We start from the raw sequence: 21,959 nt of genomic DNA, 5'->3' as shown, positions 1-21,959 counted from the left end.
CAACGAATGAGCAGTTGCAAAATAATTTTTCTACTTTATATAATCAACAAGACAACTGGTAAACTTCAATTCTGTGGGTGCTTTAGCGATGTTTATTTTATGTTTTAATTGGATTTGTATTAACACTCATATTTTTCATAGGGGGTACCGTCCGGATACGAATTTTACAAGTCATGACCCCGCCCCTAGTTGAAATATGTGTATTTCTGGAGTATTGGACCACGGTGGTCCATCCGGGAGTCATCACCAACAAGCAAATATCCATCATGAAACGTCAAGACAGTACGACTTGTAAGTAAAGTGATATAGCTATATCTAAAGTATTTATCTAGTTGGGTATATTATCATTTTGTTATTTTTGTGCAGTGAAAACGAGATTCTTGAAGCTCCTCACCTCACACAGTTGCCCATAGACGACGTACTTACTCGTGATTTGGCAGATGCGCAGAGTCAGGAAGATGATAATGATTATGACAACAATGCGGATGAGTCTGGGGATGACACACCCTTCCATGATGAGGGTGATGATGAGGAGGAAGTGAATGTTGAACCTGAGCTGACGAGGGAGCATGTTCCTCCACCTCCCGCTAGACCAAGAGTGTACGAGTCCCACGTGCCATTTCATGAGCGGAATATTCCCTACCTTGATAATTTGCCAAGCATGCCGAACGTGGATGCCCTCACAAGGGATGATGATGAATTTCGGTCAGCGATGTGGGATGAGTCTAGACCAGCTATTCTGACAAAGGGCATGTATTTCCCTGATAAAGCTCGCTTAATTAGGGCTGTAAAAATATACAATATAAGAGAGTGTCGTGAGATGACAGTAAGTGAGTCAACTACGGAGAAATACAAGGTTGTATGTCGTAAAGACTTTATGGGTTGTCACTGGATGTTGCGTGCCACCAAGAAGAAATCAGGTTTGTGGAAAGTGGGTAAATTTATTAGCGAGCACAGATGTGAAATGGACACATACAATGAGAATCACTTCAACTTGGATGTGGACTTGATTTCTCTTGTCTTGATTCCATATTTGGAAGTGTCCATTAGGTTCAAGATTAAAGAGTGTATTACAGCCGTCCACCAGGAGTATGGTTGTACTATAACCAAAAGAAAGGCATATCTCGGTCGCAAACGTGCCTTTGAACTTATTTATGGTAACTGGGATAAGTCTTTTTCAAATCTGCCCAGGTACATGGCCGCACTACAACACTTTAACCCCGGGACTGTTGTTGAATGGAGGCGTGAGCGGAGTCCGGACAGACCCGAATATATTTTCAACTATGTGTTCTGGTCATTTAAACCAGCAATTGATGGTTTTGTGCATTGTCGTCCTGTTATTTCCATAGACGGTACTCATGTCTATGAAAAGTATGATATTAAGCTTTTGATTGCAGTTGCAGTAGATGCCAACGGGCAAATATTTCCACTAGCTTTTGCCATATGTGCCAACGAAAGTGAAGAGACATGAACACTTTTTTTTAACCACTTGAAGCAGCACGTTCTCACACAGCGTTCAGGTATTTGTCTAATATCAGATCGGCATGGTGGTATTTTAAGTTCTGTATGTCACTTGCCTGAATGGCAGGAACCATATGCATACCACCGTTACTATGTGTGTCACCTGAAGGCCAATTTCCAAAAAAAATATCCTGACAAGGCATTGCATGACTTAATGTGGATGGCTGCAACTGAGCACCAGTAGTGCAAATTCACGAGGCGCATGGAAGCGATCCGACAATTAGAACCACGAGCCTATACTTGGTTGATGAGCATGAGCTTCACATGTGGACATTACATGTTGATGGCGGAAGACGATGGGGAGCCCTCACTACAAACGTGTCGGAGTTATTCAACGGCTTGTTGAAGTCTGCCCGTGGACTGCCTGTCACTGCCATGGTCCGCATGACATTCAAACAGAGTGCGGAGAGGTTTGTTGAAAGGCATACAGCTGCATCAGCATTGATGGACAGGGGTGTTCAATTTATGCCAATACCCATGAGAAGATTTGAAAGGTCTAGGAGGCGAGCACAGTGGCATTCATTTATTCAGTACGATCATGAACGGGGTGTTTTTGAAGTTAAGACCGCTATCCGCGGACACCGTGGGAATAATCTACAGACGGTGAATGAAAATAGAAGGTTATGTTCATGTGGGAAATGGACCATCTACCATATGTCGTGCGCACATGCGTTTAAGTGCTTTCAACAAGTTGGATATGGGGCAACAAACTATATTGATAGGCAATACAGTGTTGTTGCATACGTAGACACGTATAGTGGGAAGTTGCAACCATTAGGTGCTGAGCATTATTGGCTGCCGGAACCTTTTAAGATGGTATGTAACAAGGACTATTTGCGCAAGCTGCAAGTGCAAAAGAGAACGCGTATACGGAACCAAATAGATATTGGTGACACCGTTTATGTGCGTAAATATGGCATATGCTCGCAAACAGGATACGATCGTCGTAAATGTCCTTCAGGTGGTGTGCGTGGCGGTGGTAATCCGGCTCCTGGTGCAAGTTCGTCGAATGTACCCAACTATCAAGGATACCCCTAGTCTTTTATTTTGGTTTTTTTTGTAATACGTGTTTGTACTTGTGTATGTTGCAATATATATCAAATAAAATTATGTTCCACAATTTGGAATAAGTGAAGAAAAAGCTGTTTAATTGTAGGAAAATGTAAATAAAACATTACTACAACACAAACACAAACATAACAGGACAACATAATAAAAATACATGAAATATGAAAAATACACTAAACATATACATGCCAATGTTTAGTCCCGGTTTCCATTTATTCTCCGCTCCAACCACTTAAATCGTTCTTCCATTCGTTCTTTTTCTTCTTCTACGTCTTTCAGTTTCGCCTTCACCTCCGCAAGTTCCCGTTTATATTTTTCTTTTCGTTCCTTTTGTGTTTCACAATTCCATTGTGCTTTCCATTTTTCTTCTCCCACCTCCTTCAGTTTCGCCCTCATTTCTACAATAATTCTATCGCTTTCTCTTTGTGTTTCTCGTTGGCATAAACACATATTATGAAGAAATTGCAGTTGTTCTCTGTAGCATTCTTGATAACATGGTTCATCCACCCATTCCTCAAAATCACAAATAGGTTCGCCGGGAACCTTGTATAACTGGTTCATACAGCACTAGTAGCGGCGTCCAACTTCACCACTGTCCCAACAATTTTGCATCGAGCATTCTTTTCCACAGTTGCACTTTGGTGGACGAAGAAGTTGAGCCATTTAATGAAATATTTGCTTTGAGTAAAAAAAACCTTACTTTTAATGAAATATTTGCTTTTACTAATTTTTAAGCACACAAAATAACTACAATGATGCCGTTATTTATAGGAGAAATTTAATACATAAAGCGTGGTATAGTACTGCGTTTTATGGAGTTGTCTTGTCATTCTTAAAAAGATGAAAACCGTGTGAAAAAAGCTGGTTTATTGCAGAAAAAATTTAATACATAAAGCGTGGTATAGTACTGCATTTTATGGAGTTGTCTTATCGTTCTGAAAAAGATGAAAACCATGTGAAAAAAGCTGGTTTATTGCAGAAAAATTTAATACATAAAGCGTGGTATAGTACTACGTTTTATGGAGTTGTCTTGTCGTTCTGAAAAAGATGAAAACCTTGTGAAAAAAGCTGGTTTATTGCAGAAAAATTTAATACATAAAGTGTGGTATAGTACTGCGTGTTATGGAGTTGTCTTGTCGTTCTGAAAAAGATGAAAATCATGTGAAAAAAGTTGATTTTAGTTATCCTTTGTGCAGTGATGGTTTTAGTTCTACTGTTTGTTTTTGTGTTACGTTTGCAATGTTTGTGTTTCTTGTGTACTGTTTAAGTAAAACTGTTGTTCAAACGCAATTAAAATAAAAATGTTGTTAAAAGATAATTGTTATCATTATTTACATAATGCACTATTTACACAAACTAAAAACCTAAGTAAATCAGTGAGTCCCGCAGCATGTGTGCTTCAGTGCTGCTGCTGGCCTGAGTCGCATCCCTTGTCGCCCGGGTACACTATCTGGATCATCATCATCAATCCGCCTCTTTATGTGAGGATGTGCAGCATCATCGACACCACAGCTGGCAGGAACAGAAGAATAGGTCGTCGGGCCGTCAGCAACCTACAAAACAAGTACTAAACTTAGCAGGTGACAAAGTATATTTGTATTGTACGTGTTAAGTCAAAAAATATATTCCCACCGTTGTCTCGTCAGCCTCCTGAATATATGCATCCGTGGTGTCCTCATCAAAGCATGTAGTAGCCTCAAAGATGGGCTGGGAAGAAGCCTTCATAAAAACCTTAAAAATTAATTAATGGCAGCTCATTAAGGAAAAGAAAACAAATTGAAATTTTAAAGAAATACAAACATACATGCGCTTGTGGTAGATCCGCATCAACCGCCGGGGATGAGGCATAACTCAACCTGCGCCCGCCATCCACGTCCCGGGTGGGCCGATCCTCAGCTGCGGTAGATGGGCATGCAAAGTACTGGTATACATCCCCGTCAAATGTACCCGTGATCGACAATGCTCCTGACGGGGTGACCTGCGATGCTGACAGAGATAGCTGAAGACTGTACGAAAGCATGCTACTGGAAGGCTCATCTTCCCGAGGTATATAACCCGGCTGATCATCTCCAAGTGCCAAAACTCCAAAGTCCTCATCATGTCCCTCAACAGGTGGGTCGACAGGTGCCTCAACGCCCCCTTGCTGGGGACCACCTCCTCACCGTCCCTCACGACCCCGTGGGGCACCCCTACATCGTGGGGCACCCCTCTTTCGTGCCCTACCCCTGCCTCGTGGGACACCCCTACCCCAATGGTAGTCCTCTAGCGCCGCATACTGAGCCTTGTGGTCCAACCTCACGGCATCTCTCGCCTGAAACAGGGTCCGACGAGCCAACTGTGCCACCCGCCGGCCATAGTCAACGACTGCAGGGATGTCGGTATGTTGTTGTATCTCCTGTCCCAACTGGTAGAGGTGATGATGGCCAATAGCCTGTGAAATATTTAAAATATTAATTAAATAATGCTATATCACAATTATACGATATTAATAAGCCAAAAAACATATCAGTGCCTCGTGTCTCCTGGCGTATGGTCTGTAGCGCTCGCCAAGTACATGAATGGGGTTCGTGATAATCAGTCGGGTATGACAGCGGTACCATGACGCATACATATGAATAGTGGCCTCCTGGGTAAATGTAGGTGCTGGCGGAATACGGTCAGCTCGGTGCTCCTCCCAAATAAGGACCTGTTGCTCTAGCCATCCCATATATATATCGTCCAGCCTGGCACGGTCATCCTGCTGATAGTGTATAGCCACCATCCAGGATCCCTCGGTATAGGCTGGGGATGGTGAAACTGGCGAAGCATACGTTCTGTGGCATGATACTCAACCATATCGAAGAAGATCATCGGGATGGAGGTGCTCCAAAGCATTCGATCGACTGAGCAATAAAAAGGCAGTTGGGCTACTAACTCGTCGCTGTATGGCGTCCAGATGAACTGCCAAATAATAACATAAAAGTGAGTATGCGCAACACAATTCAATTTAAACAGGTAAGTGTAGGTACATATCTACCTGTCCGTCCACTAGCATATCTAGCACATCCCTGATAAGGGGGAGATTATGATGAGCATCGGTCCCTCGGTAGTTCCCACGCCGGAGAATCCACCTAGAAGCTAGAGGGAGAAACGGATAAGCCTCACTAGGCGCAAGAGCTGGTAGAGGTGGCTACAACGGCATGATCCGCTGTCAGGCCCAAACCTAAGATAAAAGGTTGATGTAAAATTTATAAGTCATTTCGACCATATAGAATTCGGAGAAATGAATAGAGTATTCGAAAATGTTGTCACCTGTAGAAGGGGCAGAAAACCACATATGTCCACTGCTGGGCCCATGCTCGCCCGACACATGCTCTTATACAGGTATGCGAGAACAGCAGCACCCCAACTGTACTGGGGTAAACCATCCAACTCCTGAAGATGATGGAGAAAACGCATACTCACTTTACTCCCCGAAGTGTTCGGGAACAAGACACACCCGAAAAGTAGGAGCAGCGCTAACCGCGTGTACCTCTCAATATGGAGATCCTCTGTCTCGCCGGTAATGTCTGGGTGCAAAAACGTCATATGATCTCTGATGGCTGACAAAGCAACGCGACTGCCCTCAGCGTCACCCTGAGCTCTATAACCAGTAAAATGCATCATCATATCCAAAAATTGTGCACGCGTCATGGATCTATTGTACTGGGGCAGTGCTACGGCCCGTCCATCTACGCGCAGCCCGTACAAAACCTAAACATCCTCCAGCGTGATGGTGGCCTCTCCAGTGGGCAAGTGAAAAGTGTGCGTCTCCGGTCGCCACTGCTCTACCAAGGCCGTGATGAGAGACCAATCAAGTTGCATCCGTCCAAGCTCAAAAATCGTATAGAAGCCCGTAGCCTGTAGACGCGCGACTACGCGGGCATGGAAAGGATGCTCCCCGATGAACTCCCACAAATCGTCAGGTCTCCTGGGGCGGAGAGGCTGCATCGATAACTGTCTCTCCCATACAAATGAGGACCTATGGTCTCCCTGCAACACTAGTAGCTGATCCTCGGCAGGTCCGGGATGCGCAGGCGGAGGAAAGTCCATGTCGTCTACTATAATTTAAACAAAATTAATTGTGTGTGTTAGCTTAATAAATTAAATAATTAATTATGTTTAAAATTGGACTGAATAATTATGTATGGGTTCCAGGCTCGATATTTGAGGCCCGGTAGCACCGAGTTATCCTTAATTATTATGCGTGTTAATTTCAACATTTTTAGAATTGTGTGTGTTAGCTTAATAAATTAAATAATTAATTATGTTTAAAATTGGACTGAATAATTATGTATGGGTTCCAGGCTCGATATTTGAGGCCCGGTAGCACCGAGTTATCCTTAATTATTATGCGTGTTAATTTCAATATTTTTAGAATTGTGTCTGTTAGCTTAATAAATAAAATAATTAATTATGTTTAAAATTGGACTGATTAATTATGTATGGGTTCCCGACTCGATATTTGAGTTAATTTTACAACATATATTAATTTGTTACTTTTGTAAGTTTATTGTTATAAATTAAATAATTGATTTTGTAAAGTGTAATTGGAGTTACTACATACTTAAACTACATAGACTCTACGCTAAAAGGCTCTACATTTTACTACGCTAAAAGGCTCTATATTTTACAACACTAAAAGGCTCTATATTTTACTACACTAAAAGGCTCTATATTTTACTACGCTAAAAGGTCAATATTACATATAAAAACAACTAACATAAAATACAAATATGAACAAAAAACAAAATAAATAATATTAATTTTTTAACAATACAAATAATTTATCAAATTTTAACAATTTTTTGTACCAGAGCTAATAAATCAGTCCGGGTATAAATAAGATACAAATTTAAACACAAACATAACACAAATTAACATGGACATACATTAAACAATACAAATATGCATGTACTATACGAGTTTCGACATAAACAAAATCGAAATATCTTGATTTAAGTTTTTTGAATTTGATTGAAATCGAATTTTTGCACTCGAAAGAAGGAATTCAAATCTTGTCTTGTATATGGGACCTACACTCCTTGCTCTTTAGGTGACAGGTGGGGCCGATTTTTTTTTTTTTTAAGTTTGTCGCGGGGTCGGGGAGGGGGACCAGAACAATCGAAATTTTTAAAGGAGAAGGGGCTGCGTTCAGTGGTCCAAGGAAGAAGAAATACTGCGAACTGCTTTATAAAACGCAGTATTATACTGCGAATTACAAAAAAAAATTGAAATAAAATGCAGTACGGTACTGCGAATTAAAAAAAAAAAAAAAGTAAAACGCAGTATCATACTGCGTTTTACTTTAACGAACTAATTTCCGTTAACGTAGTTCGCAGTATAGTACTGCATTTTACTCATTTATGTAACATTTTTTTTAAGCAATATAAAAGTAATTTTTGTCCAAAAAACATCAAAAGCGTTTTGGACTCCGATTGGAAGAGGTGAATATATGATTGGAAGACCGCAAGGGTGAGTGTGGAGCCCGTATTGAAGTTTCTCAAAAGGCAGATAGATTCACCGAAGCTGAACTAAAGGTGTCTGCAACTAGGGTCCATATTTCAGTTTTGGTTTACCCATTTGTTGGTCAATATGAGCTAGACATTTTCTTGATAGAAGCACGGAGTCCGAAACCTAAGTAATGATTTTTGGGACTCAAAATATATTTATACAGTTTTAAAAAAAGTATTACTTTTCTATCTAAAACGTAGTATTATACTGTATTTTACTTTAACGGAAATTTAGCCGTTAAAGTAAAGCGTAGTATAATACTGCGTTTTAGTTAGTAAAACGCAGTAATATAACGTGTTGTACTTCTCTTTTGTACAGTTACAACAGTCAACTTTGGGTATTAATATTTGCAGGTTTTGTCTAATGAAATGGAAGCAAGTAGAAAGTTTGCTAAGTAGGTAGCTCTCGCTGTCAAATCCTACATCTGCAAAAGCTTTGATGTTCTTTGTACTACCTGATTTACTTGCTAGCCAATAAAGTTATTAACAGTAAATATTAATGTAAGCAAGACATTCAATAACATCACTCCCTTTAGGTTAACAATCTCTTGGAGTTGTTAATAAAAGGAAATTTCTTATATTTGAATCCAATTCTAATGAAATTTTTAATTCTTTTTAGTCCAGTTCAATAAATAACGACTTTGCTGAAGATCGTTAGTCAAGTAACTCCATGTAATACTGTAATTTAGCTTCTCGTGGCCCGTATGCAGAATTATTTAGGTCTTTTTCTATATTTTTAAACCCTCCTAAATTATTGTGACTTTTTTACGTCTCTTCAGTTGTCTTTGTGTTAAAAATTACCGTAAGTCTCTATCTAATAGCTGCCGTGACACCATATTATTTGGGATATCTACTGCTATTATTCAGGGCGAAGCCACTATTAATAATTTTGGCTCAAATATGTACAAATAATTTATTTAGAATCCAATAAGTAAAAATAATTATTATCCAAATTTAATTCATAAACTAAAAATTCTAACTCTTCATCTACTTCTATATGCCATGTACATTCAACATTCTTTTTAAGATTATGCGTAAAACTTCTCTATATTCTTTGTAATAATCTCTCAAACTCTTCATAAAATTATGTAAAATACGAGAATTATGGCTTAGTGTAAGATTTAAAAGGAAAAACAAGAAGAAGGAAGATCTAAGGGAAGATATGAGGAACAGAAACCTAAATAATGACCCAATTTTCCTGTCTCGTAATCAAGCAATATTGCCATGTCAGCTAAGTACCGTGAACAGTTACGTGGACACTGTTGTCGTGTCATCAAGTGGGTCCCAAAGTTGACTGTTGTCACTCTACAAAAGAGAAGTAAAACGCATTATAATGCACCATTTTACTAAAACGCAGTATTATACTATGCTTAACTTTAACGGTTAAATTTCTATTAAACGGCTAGATAGAAAGTATTTTTTAAAATTGTATAAACGTATTTTGAATCCCAAAAGTCATTATTTAGGTTTCGGCATAAGTTGCCAACCTGTTTGGTAACTTTCAGGCAAAACTTTTAATGTTAAGGTTATTGATAAGATAAAAACATCACATATAAACAAGTAGTTATTAAATTATTAATACTCATATTTTTATTTTTCTAGCAAAATATATCATAATTCAATAAGAAAAACGATAGCTAAACAATCTCTCTCTCTCTCTCTCTCTCTATATATATATATATATATATATATATATATATATATTATAATTGACATTTTGGTTAAGCCAAGTGACAAGCTAATAAATATCAATAGTATATGATAACTTTATTCTATATTTGACTATTTTAGTTATATATATACGGAATTTGAATTAAAAGATAATTTTGATTTATAGATAAAGTTCTAAAATTCGAATTTAAATTAAAAATAAAATTTATCTTTTCTTTTTTTATCATGTTATCATATGCAATAATGTTAGGAACTTTTGTTATTTTTTCTAATTATTTAAATACTACTTCACCTTCTAGCAAAAAAAAAAAAACTACTCCATATAACTATCAAACTCTTTTACATTTAAAATCATATAAGTATAGTTCTTTGAAACACTATAGCTAGATTTTAATAAAACAAAATTCTTTTAAAATAAATGTAATATATAAGGTACATGTCTATATTTATCTAAATAACAAAAAAGAGTTTACAAAACTAAATAAAAGTTACTTATATATATATATATATATATATATATATATATATAATAAAGTAAACATACATGCTGGAGAAAAAACGTTACAAAATAAGTCAATATTGAAAAAAAGTTGTTTCTTTTTTCTTTTTGAAGAATATTTGTTTGAAGAGTCAATTTGCATAAATGGACATTAAACAAATAACAAAACTTTGGCTATACAATTGCTATCATTAACTTCAATTTAGCACATTCAAGGAATTGAAGGGTATAAGCTGAACCCCCTTCATTTAGCTGTAGTCAAGCCAATATTGCAACGGTATAATATTTTTTTCGTTGAAGAATATTAGTTTTGAATCATTAGATTATGTGAAAGAGTTTTTTTTTCAAACTCAACAAGAGAGAAATTAGTTTCTAATTGATAGTTTCTATAGCGACTTTTAAGTGTAACAAAGAGTATATATAAAGAAAAAATTGGTATGACGTGAAATATTTTTTTAGTAAGCAAATTATTTCGAAAAAACTCTTTACTTTTTTTAATTCAAAGATAATAAAAAGATAAGATATTTTTGAACATTAGTAGAGAGTTTTAAAATTATTATAATAGAAGTTATATCATGGATAAACTCAAAAATCAAAATCTTATGGAATATTTACATAATATCCGACCATATTTATTGTTTATTTTTTATAGCTAATATAAATAAATGATATACCGATAACACACGATTATACACATATTATATATGAATTATATGTAAATTACACATTATTCTATTTTTTAATTTAAGTAGTCCGGTGAGCACCTATTTAGGCTAATAGATAAAGCCAAAAGAAAAATATGAAATAATTTCAACCAAAGACTAAAAATATAATTAAAGTTCATATGTAGACAATTTTTATTAAAACTCATCCTTTTATAGTGAAATAAATTAATTTTTTGTAACAAAAGAAATAATGACATAAAAAAAAGATAAAAGAAAATAAATATTGAAAAAAATGTTATAAAGATCTAAAAACGAGAAATAAAAGATGACAACAAATTTCTTCTTTATGTTTCATCTTTTGTTGAGTATAAAAAATTCGAAAGTTAATCTCATCGATTTCAATTTTTTTTTTTCAACTCAAATACATAGATTATAAGATAAGGATATCTTAGAATATTTTTTTTAATTTACATTATGTGTCGTTTCTAAAAAATCACTATTACTAACAAACTGATATGATATTCGAATTTGAATTGGAATGCAATTTGAGTAGTTTGCATTGAGGTTAAGCCAAGTATGATGTCGAAAAATAACTACTTGACAATTTTAAGACAATATATATAACGTTTTATAATAATAATCAACTAATTTAACATTTAATGATTCAAAGAACAATTTTTTTTGTATATATAGGGTATTAAAAATTCAAATTCTGGGGCTAGAGATATCGATAAACTTAAAGTGGAGTCATATTGAAATAAATCCGCCCAAAGAATCATTTAAATTTTTAGATAGCCGATTAAAGTGAATTTTAAATTAACGATAATATCTTCACTTGCATCATTATAAAGATAATCATTATTATAATATATATAAAGTTTTAGAAATTGAAATTTCAAAATATGAAAGAAAAAATCATACCAAATAATAGTTCAAATCGTAGTATAAGAGTCACGTCGTAATCAAAGAATCGTTTATATCGTATCAACCTTTGTGCTTTGCCATAAATATGAGTTATTATTTCACGTTATGGCTATTTTTAGGTTCCAATAACACCTATGAGAATAGTGCAAAAATAAAATTATCACTACGAGAATTGAGAAAATATTAGTATTTTTTCATGTAGTGTTTCTTAATTAATATCTGACGATTATCTATAATTATTTAGAAGGTTTAAATGTTAAGGTTATTTACATATAATTCAAATTACTCAGATATTTAACATGGTTAATGTCAAATATCAAAATGGAGTAAAAAAATTCACTAGCTAAAGATTTTTTTATATTTTTAGATAGCCAACTAAAATGAGTTTTCAAATTAAGAATAATATTTTCAATTACATTATTATAAAATAATTATTATTGAAAAATAATATTTTAGAAACTGAAATTTTAAGAAAGAAATATTTTTTAAGAGATATCAACACACCAAATAAGGGTTCAAGTAGTAGTAAAAGAGTTAAGTCTTTTCCAAAGAGTCATTCATTGTCTCAATATTTGATTATTTTGCCATAAATATGAGTTATTATTTTGCTTCCTGACTATTTTTAGGATCTAATGACACCGGCAAGAATGATATCAAAAAAGAAAAATAGAAGAAATTATTAATTTTTTCATGTAGTTAATATACAATGATTATCTATATTTACTGAGAAAGTATAAATTTTAAGATTATTTACATACAATCCAAATAACTTAAATATTTGACATCATTAATTAGTGTCTGCGCATCCGCGCGGGGTACTAATACTAGTATATATTAAAACAAAAAAGTTACCATATATAATTGACATTATGGTTAAGCCAAGTGGCAAGCTAATAAATGTCAATAATATATGGTAACTTTATTCTATATTTGACTATTTTAGTAAATACAAATATAATATATATATATATATATATATACACACACACGAAATTTGAATTAAAAGATAATTTTAAATTTATAGATAAAATTTTAAAATTTGAATTTAAATTAAAAATAAAATTTATCTTTTTTTATCATGTTATCATACTTAATTCGGTTAATGATCATATGCAATCATGTTAGGAACTTTTGTTATTTTTTCTAATTATTTAAATACTACTTCGCCTCTAGCAATAAAAAAAACTACTCCATATAACTATAAAACGCTTTCACATTTAAAATCCTATAAGTATAGTTGTTTGAAACACTGTAGCTAGATTTGAATAAAATAAATTTCTTTTAAAATAAATGTAATATATAGGGTACATGTCTATGTTTATCCAAATAACAAAAAAGAGTTTACAAAACCTAATAAAAGTTTATTTACATATATAATAAATTAAACATACATGCTGGAGAAAGAAACATCACAAAATCAGTCAATATTAAAAAAAAGTGGTATTTTTTTCTTCTCGAAAAATATTTGTTTGAAGAGTCAATTTGCATAAATGGACATCAAATAAATAACAAAACTCTGGCTATACAATTGCTATCATTAATTTCAAATTGAAAGGTATAAGCTGAAACCCCTTCATTTAGCTGTAATCAAGCCAATATTGCAAGGGTATAATATTTTTTTCGTTGAAGAATATTAGTTTTGAATCATTAGATTATGTGAAAGGGTTTTTTTTTCAAACTCAACAAGAGAAAAATTGGTTTCTAATTGATAGTTTCTATAGCGACTTTTAAGTGTAACAAAGAGTATATATAAAGAAAAAATTGGTATGCCGTAATTTTTTTAAAAAAATGTAAAGAAATTATTTCGAAAAAACTCTTTACTTTTTGTACTTAAAAGATAATAAAAAGATAAGATATTTTTGAACATCAGTAGAGAGTTTTAAAATTATTATAATAGAAGTTATATCATGCATAAACTCAAAAAAACAAAATCTTATGAAATATTTACATAATATCCGGCCATATTTATTATTAATTTCTTATAGATAATATAAATAGATGATATACCGACAACACTCGATTATACATATATTATATATGGATTATATATAAATTACACATCATTCAATTTTTTAATTTAAGTGGTCAGGTGAGCACCTATTTAGGTTGATTAGATAAAGCCAAAAGGAAAAATATGAAATAATTTAAACCAAAGACTAAAAATATAATTAAATTTCATATGTAGACGGAATTTCCGAGCTTTTGAAATAATAGCTGTGGCACTCTCTTTCTTCCATAGAGAAGGAACTTATCCTTAGACTTTTGGAGCTTTGGCTTTGGTTTGGACCTGTACTAGTCCGAGAAGTGAGAGCACCAGGTTGGAAGATGCTGGTTCGAGAGGACCTGGAAAAATGCTAGTAAGAAGGAGGCTAGTTTGTTAGGTTGTAGATCTTCGACAATTTTTATTAAAACTCATCCTTTTATAGTGAAATAAATTATTTTTTTGTATCAAAAGAAATAATGATATAAAAAAATAAGATAAAAGAAATTAAATATTGGAAAAAAAATGTTATAAAGATCTAAAATCTAGAAATAAAAGATGACAACAAATTTCTTCTTATGTTTCGTCTTTGTTGAGTATAAAAAAATTGAAAGTTAATCTCATCGATTTCAAATATTTTTTCCAACTCAAATACATAGATTATAAGATAAGGATATCTTAGAATATTTTTTTTTAATTTACATTATGTGTCGTTTTAAAAAAATTACTATTACTAACAAACTGATATGATATTCGAATTTGAATTGAAATGCAATTTAAGTAGCTTGCATTGAGGTTAATAATCAACTAATTTAACATTTAATGATTCAAAGAACATTTTTTTTTTTTGTATATATAGGGTATTAAAAATTCAAATTCTGGAGCTAGTGTCACGACCCGGAATTCCCACCCTCGGGAGTCGTGATGGCGCCTACTCGTAGAAGCTAGGCAAGCCACGAACTTAGAAATCTTTAACTCTTCTGTTTTAATCCTTTTTATAGCTTATATTAACAAGTGATAAACATCTAAATAACAACGGAATATGAGAATTAAGCGGAAGTCTTAAATAAATATAAAACCAAAATGTTTCGGAAGTCAGCACATGTCTCTACCCAGAAACTGGTGTCACAATATCCACGGACTATTAAGAGTACTACATACAACAGTTTGAAGGAAAAATAACACTGTTTGTCTCGGATACATGAGATAACAGAACATAATAAAAGATAGAGGAGACGCCGGGCCTGCGGACGCCTGCAAGGCTACCTCGGTATCTCGGTGGACTGAAGGCTGGCTCCCCTACTGCTACTGATCAAGTGTCGCTCCGGTATCTGCACAGTGTGCAAAGTGTAATATCAGCACAACCGACCCCATGTGCTGGTAAGTGTCTGGCCTAACCCCGGTGAGGTAGTGACAAGGCTAGGACCAAACTCCAGATAAACCTGTATAGTTATATAATATACAAAGGAAATATAAACAAGTAATAACAGTTTAAAAGGGAGGGGGAAACATGCTTCGGGGAAAACATACCAATCCTGTCAGAAAGTTAGTAAAGTACGAAAGAACACTCGATGTCTACAATCAAAACAATAACAATACTATTGCGACGCGTAACCCGATCCTTTATCATTTAAAATTGTTGCGGCGTGCAATCCGATCCACATATATAACTGTTGCGGCGTGCAACTCGATCCAATATAATATCTGTTGCGGCGTGCAACCCGATCCACATATATAACTGTTGCGGCATGCAACCCGATCCAGTATAATATTTGTTGCGGCGTGCAACCCGATCCACATATATAACTATTGCGGCGTGCAACCCGATCCAATATAATATATATTGCGGCGTGCAACCCGATCCACATATATAACTGTTGCGGCGTGCAACCCGATCCTATATAATATCTAATGATGTTACGGCGCGCAACCCGTTCCAAATATACAGTCAACGATAATCATAATTAACCACCGCGAAGTTTCCACCGTGGACCGTGAGACCTGGCTTCAGAGACCTGCAACTTCTTTAAATCTGCAACTTTTTCCTAAGTGTAAAAACATCCTGAAACTCACCCGAGCCCTCGGGGCTCCAAACCAAATGTCATACTAACTCAAAAACATTATATGGACTTACTCATATAATCAAATCATCAAAATAACCTCATGAACATCAAATTAAATCTCGAGATTAATGAAGTTTTCTCAAAACTTCTTTAAACATAAATTTTGCAATTTAGGTCCGAATCACGTCACATGACATCCATGTTTTACCAAATTCCACAGAAATATCTTAAATCATATATAAGACCTGTACCGGGTACCGGAACCAAAATACGGGCCCGATACCATCATGTTCTAATCAAATTTCATTTCAAATTTCTTTAAACAAATTCCAGAAAACAATTTCCTTTAAAAATTCATTTCTCGGGCTTGGGGGGGGGGGCGTTGGGACCTCAGAATTCGATTTCGGGCATACGCCCAAGTCCTATATTTTCCTACGAACCCTTCGTCGGGATCGTCAAATCATGGGTCCGGGTCCGTTTACCCAAAACGTTGACCGAAGTCAAATTAGCTCATTATATAACCAAAACTTATCATTTTTCACAGATTATCATGTTTAAGCTTTCCGGTTACGTGCCCGGACTGCGTACGCAAATCGAGGTGACTCTAAATGAGGTTTTCAAGGCCTCAGAACACAGAAGTTTTGTTTTAAAACAAGTGATGACCTCCACCTCTAAAACAACCGTTCGTCCTCGAACGGACAGAAGAAGGAAGTACCTGAGTCGGGGAAAAGATGGGGATAACGGCTCCGCATATCGGACTTGGACTCCCAGGTTGATGCCTCATGAGGCTGACTTCTCCATTGAACACGAACAGAAAGAAAACTTTTCGACCTCAACTGACGAATCTGCCAGTCTAGAAGAGCTACCAGCTCCTCCTTATAAGACAAGTCCTTGTCCAACTGGGCAGTGCTGAAATCTAACACGTGGGATGGATCGCCGTGATATTTCTGAAGCATGGACACATGAAACACTGGATGCACAACTGATAAGCTTGGCGACAACGCAAGTCTATAAGCCACCTCTCCCACTCGATCAAGAATCTCAAACGAGCCAATGAACCTAGGGCTAAGCTTGCCCTTCTTCCCAAATCTCATCACGCCTTTCATAGGCGACACTCGAGGCAATACCCGTTCACCTACAATGAATGCCAAATCTCGAACCTTGCGGTCGGCATACATCTTTTGCCTGGACTGAGCTGTACGAAGCCTATCCTGAATAATCCCGACCTTGTCCAAGGCATCCTGAACCAGATCCGTACCCAACAATCGAGCCTCTCCCGGCTCAAACCATCCAACCGGAGATCGACACTGCCTACCATATAAAGCCTCATAAGGAGCCATCTGGATACTCGACTGGTAACTGTTGTTGTAGGCAAACTCTGCTAAAGGCAAGAACTGATCCCACGAACCTCCAAAATCGATGATACAAGCTTGGAGCATATCCTCCAAAATCTGAATAGTCCGCTCGGACTGCCCGTCCGTCTGAGGATGAAATGATGTACTCAACTCAACCTGGGTTCCCAACTCTCGCTGAACTGCTCTCCAGAAACGCGAGGTAAACTACGTACCTCCGTCCGAAATGATAGATACAGGCACACCATGAAGACAAACAATCTCCCGGATATAGATCTCAGCTAACCTCTCGGATGAATAGGAGACTGCCATAGGAATGAAATGCGCTGACTTGGTCTGCCTATCAACAATGACCCATACTGCGTCGAACTTCCTCCAAGTCTGCGGGAGTCCAACAACGAAATCCATAGTGATTCGCTCCTACTTCCACTCGGGAAGCTCAATCCTCTGAAATAAACCACCAGGCCTCTGATGCTCGTACTTAACCTGCTGATAATTCAAACACCGAGCTACATATGCAACAATATCCTTCTTCATTCTCCACCACCAATAACATTGCCCAAATCTTGATACATCTTCGCAGCGCCCGGATGAATAGATTACATGGAGCTATGTGCCTCCTCTAAAATCAACTCTCGGAGCCCATCTACATTGGGTACACAAACTCGACCCTGCAATCTCAAAACTCCATTATCATCTAAGGTAACCTGCTTGGCACCTCCGCGCTGCACCGTGTCTCTAAGGACACACAAATGGGGATCATCATACTGCCGATCACGGATATGCTCCAATAAAGAAGAACGAGCGACCGTGCAAGCCAATACACGACTAGGCTCAGAAATATCCAACCTTACAAACTGATTGGCCAAAGCCCGCACGTCTAAAGCAAGCGATCTCTCACCAATCAGAATATAAGCAAGACTTCCCATACCGGCTGACTTCCTACTCAACGCATCAGCCACCACATTGGCCTTTCCCAGGTGATACAAGATAGTGATATCATAATCCTTCAACAACTCAAACCACCTCCTCTGCCTCAAATTCAGCTCCTTTTGCTTGAACAAATACTGAAGACTCTTGTGATCCGTGAACACCTCACATTCCACGCCATACAGGTAATGCCTCCAAATCTTCAATGCGTGAACTATGGCTGCCAACTCTAAATCATGAACTGGATAGTTCTTCTCATGAATCTTCAACTGCCGCGAAGCATAGGCAATGACCTTGCCATCCTGCATCAACACTGCACCAAGCCCAATATGGGAAGCATCACAATAAACTGTATAAGGCCCTGAACCTGTGGGCACAACCAACACCGGTGCTGTAGTCAGAGCTGTTTTGAGCTTCTGAAAGCTCATCTCACACTCGTCTGACCATCTAAACTGGGCACCTTTTTGGGTCAACTTGGTCATCGGGGTTGCGATAGATGAGAATCCCTCCACGAACCGGCAATAGTAACCTTCCATTCCCAAGAAACTCCGAATCTCTGTAGCTGATGCTGGTCTAGGCCAATTCTTGACTGCTTCAATCTTCTTCGGATCCACCTGAATACCTTATGCTGATACAACATGACCCAGAAATGCTACTGAACTCATCCAGAACTCACACTTCGAGAACATAGCATATAGCTGACTATCCCTCAGAGTCTGAAGAACCACTCTGAGATGCTGCTCGTACTCCTCCCGGCTGCGGGAATATATCAAAATATCATCAATGAAGACTATCGCGAAGGAATCCAAATAACGCCTGAACACTCAGTTCATCAAATCCATAAAAGCTGCTGGGGCATTGGTCAACCCAAATGACATAACCAAGAACTCATAATGCGGAAAGCTGTCTTAGGGACATCAGATGCCCTATTCCTCAACTGATGGTAGCAAGATCTCAAGTCAATCTTTGAAAATACCTTGGCACCCTGAATTTGATCAAATAAGTCATCAATCCTCGGCAATGGATACTTATTCTTGATCATAACCTTATTCAACTGTCGATAATCAATACATATCCGCATCGATCTGTCCTTTTTCTTGACAAACAACATCGGCGCACCCTATGGCGAAATGCTGGGTCTAATAACACCCTTCTCAAGCAAGTCTTGCAACTGTTCCTTCAACTCTTTCAACTCAGGCGGGGCCATCCGATACGACAAGATAGAAATGGGCTGAGTACCTGGAGCCAAATCATTGCAAAAATCAATATCCCTGTCGGGTGGCATACCCGGCATGTCTGAAGGGAATACCTCAGGAAACTCACGAACAACGGGAACAGAATCAATAGAGGGAACCTCTACACTAGAATCACGAACATATGCCAAATAGGCCAAACACCCCTTCTCGACCATGCACCGAGCCTTCACATATAAGACAACACTACGAGTAGAATGACTAAGAGTCCCTCTCCACTCTTTTACGAGGCATACCCAGTAAATATAAGGTCACAGTCTTGGCGTGACAGTCCAAGATAGCATGGTAAGGTGATAACCAGTCCATCCCCAATATAACATCGAAATCGACCATGTCTAAAAGCAACAAATATACACGAGTCTCAAGACCCCCAATCACCACAATACAAGAACGATGGACTCGATCAACTACAATAGAGTCACCCACCAGTGTAGACACATAAACGGGAACACTCAATGAATCACTAGGCATAATCAGATATAGTGCAAAATAAGATGACACATACGAGTAGGTGGACCCTTGATCAAATAACACTGAAGCATCTCTATCACTAACCAGAATAGTACCTATGATATCCGCATCTAAAGCCTCAGCTTCGGGCCTGGCTGGAAGAGCATAACATTGGGGCTAGGCCCCACCACCCTGGGCTCCATTTCTGGGATGGCCTACAGCTGGCTGGCCTCTACCTCTAGCGGCCTGAGCTCTACCTCTGAATCCTCTACCTCCACCTCTAGCACCTCTACCCCTACCTCTAGCTGGCTAGGCGGTCTGTGGAACACTTGGTGCCTGGACCATAGCACGGGGACCCTACTGCTACAACTGAGTACCCACCAACCTCGGACAAGTCCTCCTGATGTGACCATACTCACCACACTCAAAACATCCACCTGAGTGCTATGGCTGAGGAAACTGAGACTGACTCAGGCGACCTGAATGACCACCCCGAAAACTCTGGAGTGGTGGTGCACTGATAGGAGCTGGTGGTGCACTGTAGGACTGCTGATCGGAATACTACATCTGCGGACCACGGCTACCTGAAGCGCCGTGAGAGACCTGAAGAGCTGACTGAAAGGGCCTAAGAGGATGGCCTCTACTATGTGAATCTCTGCCTTCAGACGAGGCACCATTGAATCTACCTGAATGACGGGGCCTCTTATCCGACCCATGACCACCTCTCTATGACAAGACCATCTCCACTCTACGGGCCATATTGGCCGCCTCTTGAAAAGTGATCTCACTCCCAGCCTCCCTAGCCATCTGAAGGCGAATCGGCTGAATAAGACCATCAATAAACCTCCTCACCCTCTCTCTCTCGGTAGGAAGTATGACAAGAGCATGGCGAGCTAAGTCAATGAACTTGGTCTCATACTAGGTAATCGTCAGGGAACCCTACTGGAGGCGCTCGAACTGCCTCCGATAAGCCTCTAGCTAAGTAATAGGGAGAAACTTCTCCAGAAATAGCTGTGTGAACTGCTCCCAAGTTAAGGCTGGCAATCCGGCTAGTCTAGCTAAGCAATAATCCCTTCACCAAGTCTCAGCGGATCCAGACAAGCAAAATGTAGCAAAATCAACCCCATTGGTCTCAACAATACCCATGTTCCTGAGAACCTCGTGGCAGCTGTCTAGATAATCCTGGGGATCCTTAGTAGATGCACCGCTGAAAGTGAAAGTGAAGAGCTTGGTGAACCTATCCAGCCTCCATAAAGCAATGATAAACATAGCCGTTCCATCACCGATCTGGGCTACCATACCCGGCTGAACTGCTCCAACTGGCTGAACCACTGGAGTCTGAATCTAAGGAGCTACCTGCTCCGAAGTGCGAGTAGCAAGAGTCTGGGGCCCTCCTCCAGCTTGAGAGATGGCTGGTGCTACAGGAAGCAAGCCCGCCCAGGTGACCCTCTCCATGAGGCCCACTAATCGGACAAGAGCATCCTGAAGGACTGGGGTAGCAATAAACCCCTTTGGGACCTGAGCTGGGCCTACCGGAGCTGCTGGGGCCGGAACCTTGTCATCAAAGTCAACCTGAGGCTCCGCTACTGGGGCTGCTGCTTGGGGCTGAGCTCTACCCTTACCTCGGCCTCTGGCACGACCTTGGCCTCAGCCTCGCCCTCTGCCCTTCGTGGGAGATACTACTAGGGGCTCAGGCTATTGAGCGGTAGATGAGGAAGAGCATATTCTCGCCATCTGCAAAAGAACAGGGTAGAAGTTCAATTAGCATTGAGAAACAAAACCGCACGATGAGAAAAAATAAATGTGAAGTTTTCCTAACACAATAGCCTCTTGGGGATAAATACAGACGTCTCCGTACCGATCTTTCAGACTCTACTGAGCTTTTCCATGAATTGTGAGACCTATGTAACCTAGAGCTTTGATACCAACTTGTCACGACCCGGAATTCCCACCCTCGGGAGTCGTGATGGCGCCTATTCGTAGAAGCTAGGCAAGCCACGAACTTAGAAATCTTTAACTCTTCTGTTTTAATCCTTTTTACAGCTCATATT

At 38.0% G+C, this 21,959-nt stretch overlaps 1 protein-coding gene across 1 annotated transcript; it reads right to left on the bottom strand.

The window, feature by feature from the left end:
* Positions 1-15,279: 15,279 nt before the first annotated feature.
* LOC138868214 (uncharacterized) lies at positions 15,280-17,101 on the bottom strand. Its single transcript, XM_070145735.1, has 2 exons — positions 16,639-17,101; positions 15,280-15,302 (listed from the first exon to the last, which is right to left on the bottom strand). Exons 1-2 carry the CDS (start codon positions 17,099-17,101, stop codon positions 15,280-15,282), a joined length of 486 nt encoding a protein of 161 aa, XP_070001836.1.
* Between the last annotated feature and the right edge of the window lie 4,858 nt (positions 17,102-21,959).

This window comes from Nicotiana sylvestris, chromosome 1 (genome assembly GCF_000393655.2).
Source record: "Nicotiana sylvestris chromosome 1, ASM39365v2, whole genome shotgun sequence".
Taxonomy (NCBI): Eukaryota; Viridiplantae; Streptophyta; class Magnoliopsida; order Solanales; family Solanaceae; genus Nicotiana; species Nicotiana sylvestris.
The sequence above is the reverse complement of the archived record's forward strand: the minus strand, read 5'-3'. Positions and strand labels throughout refer to the sequence as shown.